General features: G+C 34.2%; 3 protein-coding genes across 4 annotated transcripts; 1 reads left to right on the top strand and 2 right to left on the bottom strand.

The window, feature by feature from the left end:
* The first annotated feature begins 401 nt into the window (after nt 1–401).
* Nucleotides 402–4261, top strand: LOC141847513 (diacylglycerol O-acyltransferase 2D-like). The gene is made up of 9 exons (XM_074735571.1): nt 402–651; nt 733–807; nt 956–1041; nt 1195–1301; nt 1409–1564; nt 2851–2937; nt 3128–3225; nt 3362–3449; nt 3787–4261. Exons 1-9 carry the CDS (start codon nt 473–475, stop codon nt 3886–3888), a joined length of 978 nt encoding a protein of 325 aa, XP_074591672.1. The 5' UTR covers nt 402–472; the 3' UTR covers nt 3889–4261.
* A 3216-nt stretch (nt 4262–7477) lies between these two features.
* Nucleotides 7478–9715, bottom strand: LOC141847807 (aminotransferase ALD1 homolog). 2 transcript variants are annotated; one of them, XM_074735895.1, is made up of 8 exons: nt 9697–9715; nt 9524–9597; nt 9335–9451; nt 8877–8939; nt 8671–8775; nt 8544–8594; nt 7943–8470; nt 7478–7875 (listed from the first exon to the last, which is right to left on the bottom strand). In XM_074735895.1, exons 1-8 carry the CDS (start codon nt 9698–9700, stop codon nt 7582–7584), a joined length of 1236 nt encoding a protein of 411 aa, XP_074591996.1. In that variant the 5' UTR covers nt 9701–9715; the 3' UTR covers nt 7478–7581. The 2 variants fall into 2 exon arrangements, with proteins under 2 accessions (XP_074591996.1, XP_074591997.1); XM_074735896.1 differs by having other exon boundaries at nt 9524–9591.
* Nucleotides 9716–19399: 9684 nt separating this feature from the next.
* Nucleotides 19400–23506, bottom strand: LOC141847541 (uncharacterized). The gene is made up of 7 exons (XM_074735595.1): nt 23232–23506; nt 22938–23023; nt 21882–22028; nt 21685–21793; nt 20280–20403; nt 19800–20070; nt 19400–19728 (listed from the first exon to the last, which is right to left on the bottom strand). The coding sequence occupies exons 1-7, from the start codon at nt 23359–23361 to the stop codon at nt 19627–19629; spliced, it is 969 nt and encodes a 322-aa protein (XP_074591696.1). The 5' UTR covers nt 23362–23506; the 3' UTR covers nt 19400–19626.
* Between the last annotated feature and the right edge of the window lie 2140 nt (nt 23507–25646).

Here is a 25646-nt window from a genome sequence, read left to right as displayed (position 1 = left end):
TATAATATGGTTCATAAGTTAAATCGTCGTTTACGTGATAAAGTAGAAGTGCAATCTTTTTCAGCTCTTATTGTTTTTATCTATCTTCACAAGGAATATAAGACAAATAGTTCCTTGTAATTAAAATCAACAAGAAATAATAATTTTAGAAATAAGTAAAAAATAATAATAATATATTCTCCCTTTGAAAGTGAGATTAGTTTTTTAATTTCAACTTCTTTCCTTTGAAAGTGTTTTAATTTCAACTTCTTTCAATATTTAAGAAATGGTAGTAATAATAATATTTTTTTATACTATTTAAAATATATAAGCATTAAAAGGAAAAAAACAGCAGACCGTTGGTTTTTCTAGAAGAGCCACGTGAGCGTCGGTCGATCCTTTATTATGCGGACCAACTACTTCGTTTTTCACGGCGGTCTTCCTGTCTCCTCCAGTTCCTTCTCAGTCTTCCGAGAAGCCTCCAGATTAAACGATGGGCGTTGCGGCGGCCGACGGAGTCGTCGCCGGCGACGGCACCACAGTGTTCCGAGGCACCGCCTACTCCTTCCTCCGCACCAACCTCGCGCTCTTCCTCTGGCTCGGCGCCATCCACTTCGACGCCGCACTCGTCCTCGTCGCCCTCCTTTTCTTTCCCCTCCGCCTCGCTGCCGCGTCCGTATCCCTCTCCTTCTGTGCTTCTCCCTTATTCCTTGTTCTCCAGCTTACGCCGCTTGTTTGCTTGCTCCGATGCAGGGTCTTCGCGGTTCTGCTCTTCTTCATGGTGGTTCCGATCGACGAAAGGAGTAGATTTGGACGGAGATTGTCGAGGTTCCTCCTCTGATCCATGGATAGATTGGTTTCAGCTTCGATTAGGCTGATCGTTAGGGTTAAAGTTTGTTTGTTTGTTTTTTTGTTCCTCTCCTTCTAAATAAGTTCCCTTTTTTTGGTTGTAAACGTGATCAAAATTAAAACTTAGGTTCATTTGCAAGTACGCCTGTGGGTATTTTCCGATTACCCTTCATGTGGAAAACATCAAAGACTTCAGTCCAGACCGAGCTTATGGTGATCTCTAATCCAGCTACTGTTCTGTCTCTCTATAGTTTTTTTTCTCGAAATTCTTCCTGTTGTTTCAATAAAGTTGGTCATCGATGTAAATGAAGTGATACTGTTACTTCAGGCACTGTTATGAAGTAACTAAGTTCGAAATATTTGCAGTTTTTGCCTATGAGCCGCACTCGGTGTTACCAATAGCTGTTTGTGCGCTTGCCGACCTCACTGGATTCATGCCACTGCCAAAAATCAAGGTTCTTGCGAGCAGTGCTGTAAGTTTTATGTTTCCTGGTTATTTCCTTTATAGATTTTCGCATACTTTCGTGTTTTTCTTGTCAGCATATGCTTAAGTGTTGCTTTGTGTCATGTGCACGGTCAGGTCTTCTACACACCTTTTCTGAGGCACATTTGGACATGGCTGGGACTTGCTCCTGCATCCAGGAAGAACTTCTACTCGTACCTTGATTCTGGATACAGTTGCATCATTGTGCCTGGTGGTGTCCAGGAGATGCTTCATATGGACTGTGATTCCGAGGTCTGATTCTCTACTTGAATTATATATACAAGTCTGGCAAATTCACTATTTGTTTCTTAGTTTTCTTTTTCATTCCAGCTGATAGTTCTGGAAGAAATTTCATGGCTTACCATATCTCTGGTCTAAAAAATATTCAGTGTTTTGCATTGTAGTTTCTAATTTTTAAAATGGCTTGGTTCCTTCTACGACTTAAACTGTCTTCTATTTCACATATCTTTTCCTCTTAAGAAGCAGAGTCAGAATTACTTGTATACTAACCTTGACTCCTGAAGAAAATTGTGTATTATGAAAATAAAAAGTGATGGTGTCTTTTACTAAACTTGAGAGTTTGGAGCCTTTGTGATGCTAAGACATCATTTTGAAACCTAGGACACACAGTCTTATTCACCTTTGATGTGCCAAAGATCTAAATGAATTTCTTATAACGTAAAATAGTAGTTTTTTACACACCTTCAATCGGTACCACTCTTCGGTATTACTGTCGGTGTGTCTTGTAATTCTTACTTATTGCACAATTTGCTTTCTTGTTATTGCGTTGCAGTGGCCCAACTAGACAATTATTTGAATGGCCTCAACAAGTTAAAAGAATATTAACTTGAGAATGAATAAATTAGACAATGTAATGATAAGAATACAAAAAGACAGATGAAATATAATAATGTGTTTTCAAAATATATAACTCAACTATTTTTCATCATACCATCAAATGAAACTTTACATGTGCCTCAATTTGTCTTTATGTATTGAACTTGTTGCATAATAAACTTTAATAGATTAATTCTACATCACAAGTAAATCAAACTAAGTTGTCGACTCAAGGACTATTTTTTTATTATTTCAATCTTCATTAACACTGGAGAATGAGGCATAGAAGAGATATTTCAGTGTCAACAAGGTTGTAAACACAAAAGAGACCCACTGTAAGAGTAAGAGTCGGAGTCATAAACACCAGCCGCCAATCCTAGGCAAGTGAGGAGACGATAATGATGGGTTGAATTTTAGTGAGAGGTTGAAATTGGGAACTAGGATTAGATTCATTTAAATTATATGTTACAATTCATAATTTTTAGTTAATCCTAGTTCCCAATTTCATGCATTTATTGATGCATCTATTGTATACTTGTTGATGCTTACTAGTATATTTATTGAACTACCTTGTCATTTTTCTTCCTGAAACTCACATTATGCAGTCTGTAAAGGAACTAGCAAACTCTATTCTTCAATAATTGGATTTGAAGATGATCAACTAGATCTGCTAACTGCACTTTTTTTTTGGTTCTGTACAGGTTGCTTTCCTTAAATCAAGAAGAGGGTTTGTGCGAATTTCCATGGAGATGGGTCGACCTTTAGTGCCAGTATTTGCCTTTGGCCAGGTTTTATATCACATGTGATCTCAAAATTATGCTAATATATCTACCACAATTAAGTTCTGGCGGGCTTGATGACACTAATTTTCTTTTTGCTAAATGTTGATACAAAAACCTAATGTTCCTTCTCCTACACATGCATATTGTCATTTGCAAGTAAGAGTAAATTATATATTTCTTCTGTAATTGGTGGCAGAGTCACATTTATCATTGGTGGAAACCCACGGGCAAATCATTCGTGAAGATTGCTCGAGCACTCAAGTTCACCCCATTAATCTACTGGGGAAGATTTGGGTACCGACATTTCCTAGCCTTTTCCTTGATCATGACAGAAATTTGCAACTTTCCATGTTAGATCCCTTCTTTATGTTTTTTCTTTTGGTGATAATTCTTTAACAGGCTTGCTATTTATTTATTATTATTTTTGTAGAACACCCATACCGTATCGGCACGCAATTGATGTGGTAGTGGGGAGGCCAATTGAGCTGACAAAAAATCCCAACCCAACCTCGGAGGAGGTAATACTTCTCTTCAAAATTTTCTCTCATAGTGATTAAGTTGAGATCATATCGAATTCTAGTGTATGGTCTGAAATCAGTGCTTTTACTGTTGTTCAATTCTCGATTCAACTGGTTGAACCAGTCAGTCCTGTTAAATTCAGTGAGCCACTCCAGTTGAATTGAACCTTTGATCAATTCCACCGAAAATCCGCCATGGATTGACGTAAAAAATCACGACCAAGGGTGCTAACCGATTTGATTCAAGCAGCACTCTTGATTCCTGTTTTTTTTTTTTGGGTACTGCTAAAGTGCTTAAGCTTGTTCTATTTTTTTTTTTCTGAATTGTTGTGACCAGATCAATGAGGTTCACTCTGAATTTGTTCATGCTCTCAAGGAGCTTTTCGAGAAGTACAAGGGCAAAGTTGGCCATCCTGATCTCGAACTCAGAATCGTTTAATCTGTTCATCTTCCTGGTCTCTTCTTGTCTGAACTTGATGAATTTTAAGAACAATCCTAATGAAGGTGGAGGTGGCTGGGCCTTATTATCATCATGCTTCATGGCATCGGATCATCAACTAAGAAGCTCCAACCTAATCACCAACCAATTCCCAATTAGAAAAGATGTGTGTTGTATGATTTGTATAAAAATTAGTTATTTTGGTTGTTCATTGTAATAAAATGCCATGACTGCAATGAAATGATGTCTTAAAGTTAAAACAAAATAAGCTAATGATAATTTGGTTATTTTGATAGTTCCTTCAATGGAGGCAGAAGATTCAACTCAAAATAGTTGACATTTGTATGGTATGATGATGATTACTTATTTTCCTTTTTGTGAATACCTTCATTAAAATTTCATTCTAATATTATATTTCAAGCACTTCAATAATCATGGAATATATATATTTTTTTTTCAAAATGAGAGTTTATATGAGGCACATGTTTTTCAAAAAGGCATTGGATTTGTTTCTTTGGATTTATTTATTTATTTTATTAATATTTTTAAGACGTGGGATTAGTGGATGAGGCACAGTGGAGCTCTCCTATCATTGAATCTTTTTTCACATCAGCTTTCCCAAAGCTTCTTTAGGGTTGTTAGCTTTAGAAACTTTTAGTAAAGTGGGAAAAAGAAAGGAAGTAGGAGTGTTGCACTTCAATCCCTGTTCCAAAACTACCCATCTCGATGGCACATGCCTACCTCGTGGTGGACCGAACTATGCTCGCGAGTAAAGGGTCATCCGAAACCAACTCATTCGTATCGGTCAAGTTGCTTCTAACTTTGGTGAACTCGGTTGGAGTATATCTATGTCTATTGAAGGCTTAAGTTGCACCCGACTCGGGTGAGTTCAATTAGCCCCCATCTTCTCTATTCGCGAAGCCAATTCAGAAATTCTTAGATCAAACTTGATGTTTCGGACACTAACTCAAGAACTTTAGCTAGAAACAAAAATTAGCTCCGCTCGAGTGGCTCTTAATTCACAAGGCTTAATTCTTGGATGCTTCGTGCACATGATCATTTGTATTAGTCTCAACAAATCTTATTCATCTATTGAGCTAGCATTTTACCTACCGATTGATCGTGCATATATAACTTGATCATGAAAGAGCTACATTTGGATCACTCACCTATTCGAGCACACCACATTCGTATAACAAGCAAAGTTTACGATAGCCATTGTAGGCGAAAGTTCAGGGCAGATCGAACCCGGAGGAGCTAGCCTTCACTTTGTCATCCTTTTGTGCCAATCCATTGCTCCAAGCTTTTCCAACACATTAAACTTTTCGATAAGTTTTGGATGATCACTTTTTTTTTTTTTTTTGACATATTTCGAATATTATGGTTCTTAATCCGTAGCATGTAAATATGATAAATAATGTAAGTTTAATTTTGATGTAAATTATAATTAAATTATATATACGGATTACATTGTCAATAGTTGCTTGAATTTGGCAAGTTTTTTTATCAAACAAGCTTTTTATCAAACAAACTTGAGGAGTTTGGTTAATGTTAAAAGAGCTTGATTGGAACTTAGTTATTAAATTATTATTTTATTTTATTAACAAGCTTAAACAAAGTGAGGCTGAGCTCATTTGCAAACAATTATAATAATCATTATTTATACTTGTTACAATATGTTGAAATCTAGGTTCATCAATGAGATTTGATCAAAATTCATTGATAACTTAGATGCTTTTAAAATGTAGACTCTTTAGCATGGACAAGATTAGAAAAGTGTAAGAGAGCAATTAATGTCATCCTAGAGTAAATAAAAAATGTGATACTGTGTCAAAAGTAAAAACATATTAAAATTTTTAAATAATTTCTCTAGACTGATAATGGTCATGACTAATTTTGGGGCATGATGAGACTCAAGAGAAGGAACCTATTAGATTTGATTTAGACTGAATTTAATTTGTTTAGATCATTAATGAGTTATGATTAAAATTCTTGATAACTTAAATGCTATTGCAATCCTAAAACTTTAGTATGAGACAAGATTAAAAGAGTAAAAAAATCGATGTTGATCTAGAGTAAATCAAAGATGTTTATTTCTAGATGATTTTGTGTCAAAAGAAAAAAATTTAAATATTTTGAACAGTTTCTTCGTACTGATAGAACCATAAGTCAAGAGTTTTGGAGCATGATAAAATTTAAGGGAGTGAAATAAATCTATTGGATCAAATCTCTTGATATTCCACTTTTGGAGTACTAAGGTGGTATTGCTTTAATCAAAATAGTATCAAGGTAGACGATGTTTTACAAAACAATAAAGTAATTTTTTAATTAAAGTTTTTTTAATTTTTAGTTTTATTTTACTTTCGTTTTTATCTTATAATTAGCTATTTAAAAAAATGTGCCCTTTGATAAAAACAAAGTAGGGTGTGCTCTTTGGTAATACTCAAAATTTAGTACTCTCTTTAGTTAAATGTGTCAATTTGGACAGTGTATGTGAAACAAAATAGAGACTTTTGAGTAAATGCCTTCAATAATTATATTGTGGTGGCTTGACTTGACTTTACCATCTTTGTCATATCATCAGTCATCTTCCCTTTTCAAAGATTCTCGTCCTCAAACTTCTTTTTTACTCAGAGTCAAGTTTGTCGATATCTAATTTGGAGTTGAGGGGCATGGGATTGTTAAAGAAAATGCACAATTGCCATATAAACTAGTAGTACATCAGAACTTGAAGCATCAAATGGCAAAACATGTAGCAACAATTGAGTACATTAACCATGACCTCAGAAGGCATGTGTTACTACATGGAGAGAATCAAACAAGAGGTGCTTCAATCACAAAACTAGATAATAAACTTTTTTTCTCTTTCCTTTCTTGTTTGCTCAGCCTTGGCTTCTTCAGTTGGTGAACAAGGGTAGATTCTTCCTTCACTACTTCCCTTCTTTTCCTTGGCCTTCTGTCCTTCCTTGTTCTTCTTCATCTTCATCTTCTGCTTGCACTTCTCCTGTTGGAGATGAAGCTGAGCATAACTGGCTCCAAGAGACAACATCACTTGGCTTTTCTTCTTCTTCTTCCTTTTCTTGATTTTTCTACAAGTTTTTGTTGCATTCAGATTAATTCAGTCACAGGAAGTACTTATAGCCTCTCAATTTTTATTTATTTATTTATTGTTTTTATATATTTTCAGGTCATAATTTGCCTTGGTAGGTCCAAACACACCAAGTGGATGAAGCAACTATGCCACCTACAAGTGCCCTTTTGACCTTCCTCAATTATATCAGAGATCCATGAATCAAGCTCTAAAAAGTGTGTTTTTTGAAACCTTTATCTTTGAGTGTTTTCTTTCTTCAATATGATCATGACTTGAATATATATATGAAAGGCACTGAGTTAATTAATGTCGATCGTATTGCTATGAAATACATCTCGTGTGGATAAGATCTTGTGACTTTCGGCAAGAAATTAAAGGTAGTGGTGTTAATTACTTTGATAATCGAAAACAACGATATGATACTGAGCAAAAGTAGTTCTTGTAACCTTTGAGTTACTAGTAATTAATGAATTCTTGTTTCTATGAATTCTATTCCAGAGTGTTTTTCAGAAACTAACAAGTTATCCTTTTATTCAGAAATCAGAAAGCATTGAAGCATTTGCTTTAAAATGAAGTAGTGAACACCATCAAATTCGGAAGATTCATCCGAGAAAGTTCTTGAGCCTGTGGCATGCTTCTCGGATGCACTCCCTGCTGTTGAATGAGCTAACTCTGATAAACCCTTCACCACTAGGGCCAAATCCACTCCCTGGCACTGTAATTATGTGAGTCTTCTCAAGGATTTCACTAAACACTTGCCAAGATTTCCTTCCAGGGAAGTGAACCCAAACATAAGGAGAATTGCTCCCCCCATAAACCTCGAGACCCATCGAAGTAAATGTCTCAGCTAACATCCTTGCATTCTCCTTGTAAACTTGGATCACTTTCTTCATGGCCTGCAGTTAATTGTATATATATAGTAGTAGTTCGCAGTTCGATCGCTATCTAAATGTAGCTAGCTACCTTGCTGCCTTCGATCGAGAGGCACGCCAAGCCACCTCTTTGTGCGATGTTGGACGCACCGTTGAAGCATGTGCAGACGATGCGGTCGAAGTCCTTATGAATGGGGAAGCCGTTGGAGAACGAGAGCTCGTGAGGCACCACGGTCCATCCCAGGCGGATGCCGGTGAAACCAGCCAGTTTCGAGAAGGATGAGATCTCTATGGCTACCTCTTTAGCGCCGGGGATTTCATAGATGGAAGCAGGACTGCCATCTGAAACATAAGCAGAGTAAGCAGAATCATACACGATGACTGAACCGTTCCTGGTCGCCACCTCCACCAGCTGCTCCAACTGCTCCCTCGACGCCGCATGGCCCGTCGGATTGTTAGGCGAGCAGAAGAAGATGATGTCGGTCCTCGGAACGCCGGCGAAGTCGGGGAAGAAGGAGTTCTCCGGCCCACATTTCATGTACTCGATCCCTCCATACTTGCCGCTGCTCCTCATGTATCCGCCAGTCTGCCCGATTATGATGCTCGAATCCACATAAGCCTGAAACAATCATTCTCATCAGCATAAAATTTATCTGGAAGAAAAATTTAATATCAGTATTGAAATTAATTACTGGAAAGGTTGGATCTTGCACTGCAATTGTGGCATTGGATCCGAACAACAGCTGAAAACATGATCAGAGAAGGATTGTTAAAAGAGGAAGAAATGAACTCTCTCTAAAAATATGAAATTTTAGTGACCTGAATTCTAGAGATATCACATTGTGCACCATCTGAGATGAAGACTTCAGTGTCTTTGATGCCCATGTCTTTGTAAATAGTTGCTGCAATTGCCTTCCTCAGTTCCTGTATTCATTTTTTACAAAAATAAATAAATAAATAAATAATTAAAATAAAACACTTTTGAAAAAAGAAATATGTATGCATGTAAAGTTGTATTTGGTTACTTTATCTCCTTGCTCTGCTCCATATCCTTGATAGCCTTCCTTGGTGGAGAGTTGATGAGAATACTGCAACAAATTATAATAATGATAATAAATAAGTAAATAAATAAAAAAAACTTAAATTACTCATGCAAATAAAACATGTTTCCTTGATCTGTTAAAGAAATTAAGAAATTTTTTTTCTGACAGACAATTTTCAGTCAGTTTGACCTCTGTTATTGTCCCATAACTTTCCCTCTTTATTTTATAAACTCATTCACTTAATCCCAAAGAAGTCAGAGATATGATGCTTTAGTCACCTTAATCTGATAAATATAAAACTGAAAAAAGAATCATCAGTATCAAATTACTTCTTTTCTGAAAACATAAAGAAAACTGAAAGTGTATATTTTACCAAAGTTATTATTTCCTCTAGAATTTTAGACAATGATTTTAAATTACTGAAATTTCTTTAAGTGTACCTCAGACATAGCAGATGCTATAAGGAGTGGAATAGGCTCAGTTGTGTCACCAATCCCCAAGCTGATGATCTTGGCATTTGGATACTTCTCCATATGCACCATTTGCCTCATTGCAATCTTTTTTTGTATATATAATCAAAAATAAATAAATAAATAACAATGAACTATATATATTTCTGAATATTTTACCTCAGGAAACAGATATCCATTTTGAAGCTTTTCCATATTTTCATTGCGAGCAACCTTTAATTGGCACACTGTGCCTAAAAATATTGTGTAGAAGATTAAAAACAAAGACAAAAATGAGATTAAATAATAAAAACAAGTAGAGAGAGAGACAAAAACACTATCAATTTACCCACCCATTTTGACTTGTTTTCTGATAATGCATGAAGGCCCTGCCTTGAGATGAATTGACCTTAATTATAAAAGAGACAAAAGATATTCACATTTATGATTCCAAAAAAACAAATAGAGTGAAGGATTAAGTTAGATAATTAAATGATTACTTTTGTGGGAAGGCAGTGAACTCCATGAGTGAATGGAAGGGAGTTGAGATGAGTGTGGAGTTTGGAATTGAAGAGATTAATGGCTGAAAAGATTGATATAAATGGAGGTATTTATAAGGGGGATAGGATCTATGAGGAAGAAGAAGGTAGTGATGTGTTGGAAATTTCATTGACCATGTTGCTCACAATGACTGATGGGATATATTGTGAGGGAGAGGAAAGTAGTAGGAATTTGGACATATTGTGGTGTGTTTATTTCCATGGACAATGGCACTAGCTCATGGTCAACATTTTGTCAACCATGAAATTTGGTTGTGCACTCAATTGTAGGCTTACTTGTCGAGGTTGACAATTGGATATTTTTATCGAGGTTATTCCTTGGGAATTCATGATGGTCGAAAACAGAGAGGGAAGGAAATGGTGAGGAAAAGATAGTGAAAAAAAGTAATGGAAAAAGAGGCTAGCTCTTTAGTTTGTCTTTTGATGATTCTTTAGAAGAAAAATAATTAAATAAATAAATTTTAAGACATTTATTTGTTAAACAATTATCAATCAAGCATACATTAATCTAGCAAAAACAAATATGTAATCAAGTGAAAGTTAATTTAGGTCGAGTAGAGTAAAATATTTTTGAGAAGGAGCTAATTAATTAATTCCTATCACTTTATTTATTTTCATTATATTTTTTGCACCATTAGACCTTAATTGTTTAAGCTTAGGATTTGCTATATATATTTTTTCACTATTTTTCTAGGTCTTTTCCTTGGTCAATGCCCCATATGCAAAATACACATGAGCCTTTGCTATGTTCATGCATGTTGACCAATTTTTCTTTGCACTAGTTAGAACATAACAATATTCAATATAAATAAATAAATAAATAAATTATTGAAGTAGATATGAATTCTAATAGTCTAGTCAAGTCCTCACATGTGTGATAGGAATTATATTTTTTTTATTATAATGCATTTTTAAAATTATGGCGAATTATATTCATTGAATTTGGGTAAATTCGCCTAACTTGCATGAGAAGGGTACTGTTAAAATCCAAGAAAGAGAAAAATGTTTTGATATATATATTTTAATACTCTTTAATTAGAGATGTAAGTAATTAAGAGTTAGAGCTAGCTAGATGGACTTTTTCAACTTAATTTCCTCATGTTTAATTAATTAATATGCACTTTCAAGTTCAAGATTATTGTTCAAAGAGGTCGTCTCACTTCAATACCATAATATTTAAAGAACAAGAGGGCCTTTTATATTTAATTATATTTTAGGAATTTTTATTTTACAAGATGTGGAGTTCTATCAATTTTTTTAAGATAGAGCTTTTCGAGCATATAAATTCTAACACTATTTTTTTACTTGTATTTTACAAATTAATATTTGCAATATTTATTTCTTAGATTTTGAGTATTATATAGGTTAAACTTTTTTCCTATTAATTAGATTTTCTATGAATCTATTACCAACAACTTTCTCGTCGTCTCGATCGTATAAAAGAAAAAAAATACTTTTGAAAAAAGAATTGATATTATAATAATAGTACAACTTGAATAGTCATACACTTGAACTTCTCTTTTTTTATTTTATTTGACTTCTTTTCTCCGTGCCTTGTTTTAAAGATACATGCATGAATTGTGCAAAAAATCCAACCAATTTCTTTAGAGAAATAATTAGTTGCTTAAAAGTCCATGTGAATTACTAAGACTTGGTGTTGTAGGGGTCTTTGATTATTTAGTCACATGTTAGTACCCTGATTGACTTGGTTATTTAGTCAAATATTTATTCACAAAAGTTATTTATATATTTAGTTTGACTGACTTGGCAAACCTAAGTCAAATATTTGTAAAGTCAAGAGGGCATTTTTTTTCCTAGGGACCTCCCAATTTAATTTGATTTTTTTTTAATTAAAAGGATGTCTTATTTCACTGTTCAGTCATGTATAATTATCCAATTACCCTTTAGTATTGATGCGGTGGAATCTCTAAATGGCCACGTGCTCGTCACATGGTGGCCCCATGATTGCCACGTAGCCTTAAAACAAGGAAAGAAGAGTTTAGAGAAACATTTGGAGGGTGGTTAGTTAAACTTACAATTCTGGTTTTGATTACGAATTGAGTCTGGATCTTAGTACCTCGGGGTCTTAACTTTAAGTCCCAACCTTAACATCCACTCGGCATCATGTGCCAACTTCTTTCTGGCCTCGAGTCCCGACCTCGAGCTCCCAACCTCGAGCTTCGACCTCGGTACTCATTCGACACCATGTGCCAACCTCTTCTCGATCTCGAGTCTCAACCTCGAACTCCTGACCTCGAGCTCCGGTCTCGACACTCACTCGACACCATGTGTCGACTTCTTCTCGGTTTCAAGTCCCGACCTCGAGCTCTGACCTCAACACTCACTCGGCACCATGTGTCGACCTCTTCTCGGCCTCAAGTCTCGATCTCGAGCTCCAACCTCAACATTCACTCGACATCATGTGTCGACCTCTTCTCGGCCTCAAGTCTCAATCTTGAGCTCCGGCCTCAATAGTCACTTGGTACCATTGGTCGACCTCTTTCCGGCCTCGAGTCTCGACCTCGAGCTCTGGCCTTGGCACTCACTCAACACCATGTACCGACCTCACTCGGCATCACGTGTTGACCCTGTCTCGGCCTCGATTTTCGACCTCAGAGCCTACTTAATCTCAAAAGTCGGTCGACCCGCGCAATTAAGGGAGCCTAAGACTGCTTCTTCCGAAAGAATAGGAAAATATCCCTAAAAGATATGGATGATCAAAATATTTCTAAAATTGGAACGGGTATCTCGAAATATTTCCTAAGTGAACGTTAATATTTCAGAGATCAACTCTATAAAAGATAGTTCATATCCATAGGCACAGGTATGCACATATCAAACCATAATTTTCCTAAGTCCTTAATCTCCTTCCTCATGCAAAAATTCTAACTTAAGCGTCAAAGTAGCTTGCCGGGATCCATCGTCGGCGTCATTTTAACTCTCTTTTTTTCTCAGTTCTTTCAGGTCTCTTCATCTCTCCGGGCGACTATCTTCGAGGAGCGTGCGCGTCAGTAATTTTTGAACCGGTGGCTTGATCATCCATGGTGTATTGACCGGAATAAGTATTATTCGCATTATTATCTCCCTCTTAAATTCTAAGTCGGTCGAATGCATTGTAGCATCTATAATTTTGTAATAACTACAATTTCATAACAACTATAATTTCGTAATTGCTATAATGCATATTTAACATGTTCAAAAATATTCACATTATAGTAGTTACGGTTTCGTAGCTCCTACAACGCATACTTAACATGTTCAAAATATTCATGTTGTAGCAACTACAGTTTCTTAGTTGCTACAATATGGATTCAACTCTGTTCACCTACTATTTACATTGTAGCAGTTATGAAACCGTAGCTCTTATAATTATTGTAGCAGTTAAGAAATCATAGTTGCTACAATGCAAATTCAATCTGCTCACATAACATTCATATTGTAGCAGTTACAAAATAATATTCTCACTTGTAGCAGCATGTCATGAAGATGAGTACTTCTTTATCCCTACCTAAGCTATGGATTCTTAGAATTAAGCTTCGATGTTTTCCTTCGAAGCCTAAGCTATGAATTAAAATTATTCATAGACTTACGATTTTATACTAATTGTGATACTTTCAGTACTCCTCTATCCCTACCTAAGCTATGGATCAAACCTTTGCAACACCCTAATATTCACTTAATTCTAGGACCTAATTTTTAATTTCTCCGATAGGGCTTTATTACTTACTCAAAATTATGCTCTCTTTCTCTCTACGTTGGTGGTCTCACCCATTGTTTTTGACTATCCTTCCACTACGCAAGCATGGTGATACCCCAACTCCTTTACCTGCTCCTATTCTACTAATGAGTAGTGTCAAAGCAAAGAAGAATGTCAGTGCCCTATCAAAGGTTCATGTAACAACTCTTGTTTATCTCATTTATCAAACATCCAAAAAAACTAGTCATACTTGACTATGATAGCCCATAAAATACTAACCCAGAAACAAACTTCACTTCTCAGGAACTAGAAACTCCTAGTGATTTCCTTACACCAACCTATTTACTATATTCACTTAATACCCAACTAGATTTGGAGACCTTAATTTCTAAATTAAAAACTATAAATAATAGGAGAGAACCCTACCAAATACTAAGAAAGAGAGAAGGTATACTGCCAATAAGTAATAATAAATTTTAATCTCACCATCAAAATACAAGATTTAAGATATACAAATTGGGAAACAAAAGAATGCACTATACATATTAAGCAATTACTCAGTTTAAGAGTAATCCAAAGATCTTCTTCTAGACATAAAAGTCTGACTTTTATAATTAATAAAAAAGCGGAACAAAAACGTTGACAGTCTAAAATAGTCTTTAATTATAAACATTTAAATGATAATTATCATGAAGATGAATATAAAATACCAAATAAAGACCAACTTTTGAATAAAATATAAAATCCAAATGGTACTCAAAAATCAACATGAAATCAGGATTCTGACAAGTAATAATGCATCCTAACTCTATATAATGGACAATTTTCTCTTGTCCAAAAGGACTATTTGAATGGTTGGTTATGTCATTTGGCCTAAAAATAGCCCCTCGAATATTCTAGAGAAAAATTGATAATATATTTAGGGATATTTCTCAGTTTACATATATGTTTACATTGATATATTTATGATGTATTAGTATTCTCCAAAATAAAAGATGAATATTATGCACATCTACACATGATTTTACGTTATTCAAAAAATATGGTATGATAGTTTCTAGAAAGAAAATGAAACTAGCCACAACTCATAGATTTTCTAGGCATAGAAATCAGGCAAGGGAAAATTTTCCTTCAAGATCATATTACATCTAAAATACTTGATTTCTTAGATAAATTGGAAGATATAAAAACTTTTAGGTCATTTTTAGGTCTACTAAATTATACGAGATATTATCTAAAAAACATAGGTAAAATTAGTAGACCATTATATAATAAGACTTCTGCAATCGGATAAAAGTATTTTAATCAACAAGACATAGATTTGATAAAACAAATTAAAAGATTTGATAAAACAAATTAAAACTATGGTTCAAATAATTCCTCTATTAACTCTACCTCTGGATTTTGATTATCTAGTCATTAAAATCGATAGCTATGAAACAGGATGAGGAGGAGTGTTATTTAGCAAACTTTCTAAGTATGAACCCGAAACTACAGAAGCTCTATGTAGATATGTTTCTGGCAAATATAAAGAAAAAAGTCACCTAACTTTTCTAAATTATGAAATTTTAGCAGTAATCTACTGCTAGATGCTTTCATATTATTTATTTGCAATAAGAAAGAAATAACCATACGAATTGATTGTGAAGTAATAGTCAAATACAGTCAACAAAAAAAAAGATTAATAAAAAATTTGAGTACAAAACGACTACTTAAATTTACTGATACAATTATAAATAAAGGATTAAAAATCTAATGGGAACATATAAAAGAAATAAATAATTCTCTAGCTAGTAGATACTCTATCTAGACTTCTACATTAAAACTTTGACTTTATACTTGCAGAAAAGAATGATGGATAGATAGAAGAAAGTAAGAACTTTTGCAATGAGAACTATGAAGTTCGGTAGTCATGAACTTCAACAGTTTACAAGACATGAGGACCAATTCCACTTTGACTCAAGGTCAAAACTTGATATTTTACAAAATTATCTCATAGACAACATTTGAATATCCTTACAATTCCTAAGAGTTTTAATTACAATATTGAAGTTATTAATGTAATATCCAATTACTTCTTACTTTCAATACAAAAACAAGAAAATTAAAAAAAAACTTACTATACTGTATTTTCTAGTTCACAAACAAGAGTATATCATGACTGAGCAAAAGTAAAGACAACCATCCAAGGATGTGAAACCCTTCTTATCGAGTGCTTTATTCTTTAGATGATACTTTTATTGTTGTAAGGGCAAGAGTAGGGTCTAACTTCTTTATCAATACTTATAAGGATATGAAGATTGAACCACCCAAGAACTTGTAAGGAAATTACAAACTAAGAATCGTAATTTTCATATCTATCCGTTTAGGAGAACTTTCAAAAGTGTAAATGACAAAAGCTTCTCCCTTTCAAGCATGTTTCAAAATAGTTCCTATTTTGTGTGGAAAGGCTTGAGTGGAGTTTAAATCATGTACCCAAAATTTATATAGTAATCTGTAGTCTATAAAGGTGAAGGGGATGATTAATCTTCCGTTAAAGTTGTGTGGAACAAATTTTTCATAATCTATATTTGTCCTTCAGATGGAGTAGGATAATAAGCACGAACACCCAAAGTTTGCAGATCCTGCACAATGTTGACATTTTAATTTGAAACTAAATTCTGCTTCATAGATTACTGAAATACCATCAAATGGGTTTTCATGTATCATCTTTAGTAGCTCGCATAAGTCTAGGATGTTAGGAAGGTTGAATGGTCTGCCAAGCTTCGAATGCAGTTGAAAACGTCTTTTGGCAGATTGTTGGGTCTACCAAAAATAATCTTTTCATACTATAGCCTTTCTAGAGTAAATGCAGTCTTATGTTTGAGATCTGTTAAAGTTTGATAGTTTGCTGGCTTTTGAGAAACACTCAATTGTCTTAGCTCCATTTCTTTGAGTTGGGAGCTGGTTGCTTGAGAACTGGTTGCTCTGAGATACATTTTTTCTAGCTAGACTTTGCCATCAATTTTAAGTGAAGTACCAATAAAAAAAGTTAGTATACTCATGCCCTAACAGTAGTAAAAGCATCATCTAAAGAATAAAACCCTCGATAAGAAGGGTTTCATATCCTCGGATGGTTGTCTTTACTTCTACCCAGTCATGATATACTCTTGGTTGTGAACTAAAAAATATAGTATAGTAAGATTTTTTTATTTTCTGATTTTTATATTGAAAGTAAGCAGTAATTGGATATTATATTAATAACTTCAATCTTGTAATTAGAACTCCTAGGAATTATAGGGATATTTCAAATGTTGTCTATGAGATAATTTTGTAAAGTATCAAATTTTGGCCTTGAGTCAAAGTGGAATTGGTCCTCATGTCTTGTAAACTACTAAAGTACTTGACTATTGAACTTCATAGTTCTCATTGCAAAAGTTCTAACTTTCTTTTGTCTATCCATCATTCTTTTCTGCAAGTATAAAGATGAAGTTTTAATGCAGAAGTCTAGATAGAGTATCTGCTAAAGAATTATTTATTCCTTTTATATATTCCCATTGGATTTTTGAACCTTTGTTTATAATTGTATCAGTAAATTTAAGTTATTGTCTTGTACTCAAATTTTTTCTTAATCCTTTTATTTGTTGATTGTATTTGACTATTGCTTCACAATCAGTTTGTATAGTTATTTCTTTCTTACTATAAATAAATAACATAAAAGCATCTAGATAGTGGATTACTGTTAAAATTTTATAATCCACAAAATTTATGTGATATTTTTCTTTGTATTAGCCAGAAGCATATCTACATGGGCTTCTGTTGTCCTGGTACATAAGTCTTATTATATAATGGTCCATTGATTTTACCTATATTTTTTAGATAAGGTCTTACATAATTTAGTAGACCTAGAAAGAACCTTAAAGTCTTTATATCTTTCAATTTATCTGAAAAATCAAGTATTTTAGATGTAATATGAGCTTGAAGGAAAATTTTTCCTTGCTCGACTTCTGTGCCTAGAAAATCTATAGGAGTTGTGGTTAGTTTCTAAACTATTAGATTGTTTTTTGATTAATGTAAAAATCATGTATAGATGTGGATAATGTTCATCTTTTATTTGAAGAATACTAATACATCATCAATGTAAACACATGCAAACTGAGAGATATCTCTAAATATCCATTTTTCTTTAGAATATTTGAGGGGCTACTTTTAGGCCAAATTGCATAATTAGTCATTCAAAATATTTTTTTAGATAGGAGAAAGTTGTCTATTTTATAGAGTCAGGATGCATTCTTACTTGTCAGAATCATGATTTCATATTGAATTTTGAGTATCATTTTGAATTTTATATTTTATTCAAAAGTTGATCTTTATATGATATTTTATATTTATCTTCGTGATAATTATCATATAGACATTTATAATTAAAAATCATTCTAGGCTGCCTACATTTTTTGTTTTGCTCTTTTATTAACTATAAAGATTGGATTTCTATATGAAGATCTTTGGATTGCTCCTAAATTAAGTCATTACTTAATATGCATAGTACATTCGTTTTCAATTTATTTATCTTACATCCTATGCTTTGATGGTGAAATTAGGATTTATTATTGCTAATTGATAATATACCTTATCTTTTTTTAGTATTTGGTAGGATTTTCTTTTATTATTTTTAATTTTTTCAATTTAGAAATTAAAGCCTCCAAATCTAGTTGGATATTAAGTATAGTAAATAGATGGGTGTTAAAAAATCACTAGGAGTTTCTAGTTCTCAAGAAGTAAAAAGTCTACTTCTGGGTTAATATTTTCTGGACTATCATAGTTAAGTATGATTAGTTTTCCTAGATGTATGATAAATGAGATAAACAAGAGTTGTTACATGAATCCTTGATAAGACACTAACATTCTTCTTTGCTTTGACACTGCTCATTAATAGAAACAGAAACAGGTAAAGGAGTTGGGGTATCGTAATTGTTACAACCCGTCCAATCGATTCAGAATTTAAAAAAGAGATTTAGATAGGAAACAATAACATGAATAATATTGAATAGTATTGAAGGACGATTGAATAATTATACATAGTTGAATAGTAAGATAAAAACGGGCTCAAAATCTAAATGAACCAAGATTTTCTCAATAATCTAAATATTGTTATGTCAATTTTGCATAATTAGATTGCCGACTTCCAACCTCTTCCATTTCATTCACAATCTATCTCATTTATTCGTGCTACACTCCTAGTTGATGATTTACGCCAACACTCTTCAAACACACAAAACATTTATTTTTTATGATATTATTTCTTATGTCCCACGGCTACTGTTTGGCAATGATCATCATTAGTAAATAACCTATCAAAATTCAAAAAAAAAATCTTCAAAATGAGGGGTACAAAGAAAAGAAACTGAAGAGGTTGTGATGAGGTATTTTCAAGTCTCTGTATGCATGAACAAGTGGAGTTAAATTGAATGAACAATTTTTTATAAAAAAAATTCAAACAATTTGACAGTATATTATTTAACAACAAAAAGAAACTTATAGGGATGCTATTATATATATGCTCACTGAGTTTTTTTTTGAGAAAAACAAAACAAAAATGATACCAGAAATCGTCTTCTCACCTTTTTCTGATCAGACATGTTCGCAGAAACAAACTAGGATATGAGTTACATATTTGAAACGCTCAAGCTGACTGATCTTAAACATTTACAGTTTCCCAAAATCTCAAACCTTTCCCCTCGCCACACTGAAAACTGTAAATGATGCCACATGCTTTATTCTGTGAAACAGTGATTCAAAAAGAAACATCAAAAATTCAAATTCAAATTCGATACTGAGAAGATGATTAGTTACATCTTATAAATATTTACACAAAAAAAAAAGAGTAAGGTCTACACTGTTGGTACGACCGCTCGAGACCGAGAGGATAAAAACAATATAGCATGTAGTATCCACAAAGTGCTGCGCCGATGGTGGATACTCGTACCTATTATGCCTATCCCTTCAGTTCATATCTAAAGCACAATGGTAGATTGTCTAAGGGGAGACTACAGTAGTCCAAGTGCCCTTAGCTGCTGAATATGCTCCGGCGGTAGTGGCGGTGGGCACCAATCTGCGCCCTCACTGTCGACATCCTCCACAACATACTCCTGATGCAAATTAGCAGACAATTATAATGTTCGGTGTGCCAGCAGAATTGCACAAAGAAACGAGAACTCACTTTTGTTAGCATCCTCTTAGCAAGTATGTGATAATGGCGCTGCCAAATTCGTTGACCAACCATTGTTGCAACAAGAACACTGTAGAATATGCCGATAACAGTGAAGAGACCAAGAACAACTAGCGCTACGATAAAAAGCAGCGGAAAACCGGCTTCGCCGGCCCCTCCTAAGCATCCACATTCTCCTGCAGTACTCGCACAACTTTCAAAGCAAGCGGTACAGTCAGTCCACATGCAAAGGGTGCCAGGAAGATGACAGTCAGCACACATTCTGAAATAGGAAAGAAAAAGAATCACTATCATGGCGAAAACACATGCCAAGAGGAAAAGGGAATGAAAGGAAGATGGTTGGTTTTGTCTGTCGATTGTGAAGTACATACAAAACAGGCATTGCTTTTAACAAATTCCATTGAAAGTACTTGATAAAATTTAATGGTGTAAATTGGAAAGCTTAAAAGAACAAGAAGAACAGAAGCAAACCCTGGTTGACAGCAACAAAGACACAACTCCCGGCATGGCTGAACCAAATCATTTCGCACTCTTCGATCATAACAGGTTATAAAGCAGCCGGATAACCCAAGAAGAGCAAAAAATAATAGTGCTCCTACATATGTAAACAAGTATGATTAGGGGAAGAATAAACAAGAGTCCATGACATCTGAAAAGACCGAGTATGAGAAGATAAATTAAATTAAAATGCTTTGTAGAAGGGATGAGTCTTAACACAGGTGAAGAGTGATCATGTGCTAAATTCAATTTTGATGAGTGTCACGAGATTCATTATCACATGATATAGAGGGAGAGTCATATGCATCAACAAGATTAAAAAATGACATAAAATGCAGTATGGTACAACCACAACCACAACCACAACCACAGATACTCCCCTATTTGAATTCATAATGACTCAAATATTATGGAGAATTATGATTCATAGGCTATAGTTGGAATTATAATTGTTTGTGGCACTGATAAGAATATCCTGTAAGTTCCTTAGTTTGAATTGTTGGCTTATATTGTTGGAACTTGGAAATACCCAAGCACATTACAACTGTGGAAATCATGACATACAATTTAAATTCTTGTAAGAATAGGCCTCATCTGAGAACTGTTGTGTAGCAGCAAATGAGTTTAACGTCTTAAACCAAGATCTTATATGACTCTTATATTGTAAGATAGTATCACTTTCTGAGGTTGTTTAGGGACAAAAGTAGGAAACTACAATGGCCAGAATAATTTTGGATAAGTATGTATCGTATTGGAATCCCTTTACTCCAGGTCTCTTTCTGCTTAGTTTATATCAGAATTAACTAAGTTTTTAATAGAACCTGATGGCATGTTGTTGTAGCTTCAGCTAAATTTCCTCTCCATTGCATACAAATTTCATCTTGAAAGATATGATACTGTTTTTTAAGTTTTTCATGGTGTGAGTAATCTCTCTTCTGTACACATTATAAGTAGTGCTTTAATAAAATTATATTGCATAGTTCACTGATAATATTTCATTTTCTACACCAACTTTATATTCAGGTACTTATTTGTTGACTTCACAAGGCTCCAGCATTTGTCAACTCACCATTTCACCCTAGTCATCCATAAAGTTCTAACTGATAGAAGAAAGCAAGTTGTTCCAAGCTAAGATAAATTAACAAGGAAATCAGACATTTAGTTTAATATCACCAAATAAGATCCCAATGTGATTTGTCCATATATTGTTGCAAGTTGTAGCAGATGAAATGGACTAAAAAAACTTCATCCAGCATATTAAATCAATAATAACAATCACAACAGTGTTCTACAACAAGGACCAAAGCAGGATAACATATTTACAACTCAATCAACAGATAAAATTATCACCAAGAGTTCTAATGGTTTAGAAGTTTACCACATATATAGTAGAAACTAATTTCACTGTCAAAGCCCCAAGCCAATCGCAACCAACTGTCTTGAGAAGCATCAACCAAATATACCACATATGCCAATGAAGAAATTATCTGCCTCAAATTCACAAATGATAATTTAGTGGGAAAAAAATATTAAAATTTCCAAATGCATCACAAATGGCATGGAGATCAAGTTTACAAGTTGAACAGCTGCGAATATAACTAGTATATCTCTAGTAACAAAGAATCGGAACTTCAAGACTCTCCATTTCCTGTCTGCATGAACATGAACCCTTAGATAGTAAGGAGCCTTGCAAGTTGTGCAATGAGCAAATGCAAAACCTTCCTGAGAAAATGAAATATGCAAATGATTAGTTACCTAGAATTGCATATATTTCACTAATTGGTCTACCAAATAAAATAAAATATTGAGAACAAAGATTAGCATTTGTTAATGCTATCAACCTTTAATCTAGCAAACTCCGTTCTTGTCAACCTCTAATCAAACAAGCAGTTTGATCATTCTTTTGAACTATAATTAATTTGGTTCAATCGCTTCAACTTATCTCTTATTATTACAATTCAACATGAGCTTTTTAAAGTTATAGTAATGTGACATAAGCAACCCTCAACATCAATTCATCAATCAGTACACGTAATATTTCTGCCAAAAGATGGAGAGAGTTGCAAGAATGGTGAGAACACAAAAATAATTTATATTTTCAACTGCAGCATCTACCATGAGTCCATCCTTAAATTTGATGTTGGATAAAGATGGTTCGATCATGATTCAGATTATAATCAAGAGAAGATATTTCCCTATCCAATTGATTCACCAACAAACAAAAAATGGCGAGAATTCACCAAGTTTCAAGCCATGTTATGAATGATGAACAACAGAACAGATCACTAATGCAAGAAAGGATATCCAAGATCTGGTGTTGCAGCTAACTTGTGCAATAATTATACCACATGCTAACTAACTAAGCAATCATCGCTATCCCAAACAAAAGGAAATCATATATACATTGACAAACACCTTCTACATCTTCTGGGAAACAACCTATTTGTCAAACTAAAAGAAAAGGGTTGAAATTTTACATAATTTTCACCTGCCTCGGGAAAAAAATCATAATGGCATGTTCTCCCAGCACAGCAAAACCAAAGTGAAACTCAAACACAATACCAAGGATTTGCATTTGCAGCAAAGACTTCTAAACCTCAAAGCATCATACCAGACACGCAATTGACTCACCTTGACAGATCGCCAGTGGTCCAAGCATTCACGGTGGACGTACTTGGAAGTTCCCTTGCACTTGCATGGCGCTATGAAATCCCGTCCTGAAGATCCAATCCATTTTTATTTTGAGCCAAAAAATAGTAATCACAACTGAATAACAGCTCAACCAAAATCTCAAAGAACCAGATGAAAACTTGTTCCAAAATGCAAGATGCAGGATCAAGATTCAGTCTTTGGTTGCAAGAAATTAAAAAATAAAAATCGAAAGATAAAAAAAAAATAGCAAGTGGGCGAAGAAACGTAGACGACCGTCAGTTTCGAGGCAGATCCGGCACTGGATTTGCTCGCCGGGTCCAGCTTCTAGGTCAATCTCGTCAGGTTCAGTGATGGGGGCCGGCGCAGTGAGAGGAGTGGAGCTCCCCTCATCCGCCATGACCATTGATCGGACCCTCTGCGGATCTAGCGGATAACTCTATATCTGCCGATATACACGATAAAAAAGCGAGGAAGCGCTTCGATTCAAGCAGAGGAGGAGGATTAGGAAGAAGAAGAAGAAGACCGCTCCGCTCCTCACTTCGCTGGTTCGCTTCCCACCGGGAGAGGAAAGGCCACGTAGGTTTAATGGGCTTTATAGGCTATTTTAACAGGCCATAATTTACTTCACAATAGAAAGTAAGAGCCTCCCTAATCCATTCCTATTATAACATCTTTCATTTCATTAAAAAGTATAGATCCATTATCACATACTCATTATAATAATATATCTTTTTTATCCATATCCTTTTAACATTAATACTCATTATTTATGAATTTCTTCATCATTTTAAAATTATATCATATTAAATAAATACATTTCAAAAATATTTTAAAATATTAAAATTATTAATAAAAGTTAAAACTAATCGTTAATAAAATTTTATTCAATTTTAAAATAGCAATTAAAATTAACCATTTTAATAAATATAATTAAAAATAAAAAAAATGCACGTGAGGTGGGTCAGCCTCCTGGCTGGTCCATCCCACTTTTAATTGAACGTGTTCAATTGGAACAATGGTGTTTAACACCAATGGTATGTTATAACACCTCGTTAGAGCATCCATCGCATCTACTTAATGTTGAGAATCAGACCGCCAAACAAGTAAATAAATTACTTGTATTACACCCACATTAAAAATACTACAATACTTTTGTGGATCACTCACAAAGAAGAAAAAGAACAACTCACAATTTGACTCACAAATTTATTTTTTTTATTGATGAATGAATAAAATAAAACTACTAGTAGAGGAGAGTATTTATAGTACTCACCATGCAATCTATACCGTTCAATAAAAACAAATTCTAACCGTATAAAAGTCTCATTCTTATCCATTGAATGAAAAAAACACTTCCTATCATACATTTATTTCTATCTTTTACCAAGTCGTCATCCATATCCATTAGATTGGAAAATTATTTCTATCCATAAGATTAGAAAAATATTCCTATACATATGGGTTGGGGTTGATCTTCAATACTCCCCCTCAACACCAACCCTCTGTACTGTGTCGAGTTGATCACGAAACTTTTCGAATTTGTTGGCGCTCAAGCCTTTTGTGAATAAGTCTGCAACTTGATCATTTGTATTGACTTGCCTCATCTCAATTTCTTCTTGTAGAACTTTTTCTTTGATAAAATGATAGTGCACTTCAACAAGTTTAGTTCTTGCATGAAAGACCGGATTTTTTGCCAAACGAATTGTCGATTGATTGTCACAATACATTGGAACTGCATAATCTACTAGTTGATATAGGTTATTTATTAATTGAATCAACCATGTGCTTTCTTGAGCTGCCATTGCTGCTGCTCGATATTCAGCTTCAGTGGTTGATAATGATACAGTTGGTTGTCTCTTGCTGCACCAAGAGATTGTTCTAGAACCAAGCTTGAATATATAACCAGTTGTTAACCTTCTGGTGTCATGATCTCCTACTTAGTCAGCATCACAGTAATCAACTAACTTACAGCCTCCAATTCTTTTATACAAAAGACCATAATCAATTGTGCTCTTCACATATCTTAGTATTCTTCAAGCTGCTTCCAAATGAGGCTTCATTGGATTTTGCATGTATCGACTTATTACACCGACTGCATAAGAAATATCAGGTCGAGTTAAGGTTAAGTAAATGAGACTACCTACCAATTGTCGATACATAGTTGCATATTCTAAACTTTTCCCTTCATGTACACACATTCTAACATTTGGCTCCATAGGTGTCGAGATTGGTTTGCAATCAAGCATTCCAAACCTTTTTAACAAGTCTTTGGAATATTTCTGTTGATAAAGAAATATTCCTTTTTCTGTGCGATCAATTTCTAAACCAAGAAAGTGCTTGAGTTGTCCAAGTTCTTTTATCTGAAATCGGATTGATAAATTTTTCTTCGTCTGAAGAATTTTTGATTCATCATCACCAGTTATGATTAAGTCATCCACATATACTAGCACGATAGCTAACTTTTCTTCATTTGATTTGATAAATAGGCTAGAATCTGCAGGTGTTACTAAATAACCACTTTGAGTTAAAAATTCAACAATCTTACCATACCATGCCCTGGGTGCTTGTTTCAATCCGTAGAGTGCTTTCCGCAACTTACACACATATTCAAGATGATGTTGGTTCTGAAAACCTATTGGTTGGATCATATGAATTTTCCGATCCAATTCTTCATGAAGAAAAGCATTC

Source organism: Curcuma longa, chromosome 16 (assembly GCF_044706935.1).
Source record: "Curcuma longa cultivar G26 ecotype Majalengka, Jawa Barat chromosome 16, ITB_CL_G26_1.1, whole genome shotgun sequence".
Classification (NCBI taxonomy): Eukaryota; Viridiplantae; Streptophyta; class Magnoliopsida; order Zingiberales; family Zingiberaceae; genus Curcuma; species Curcuma longa.
This window is presented reverse-complemented; position numbering and strand designations above follow the sequence as displayed.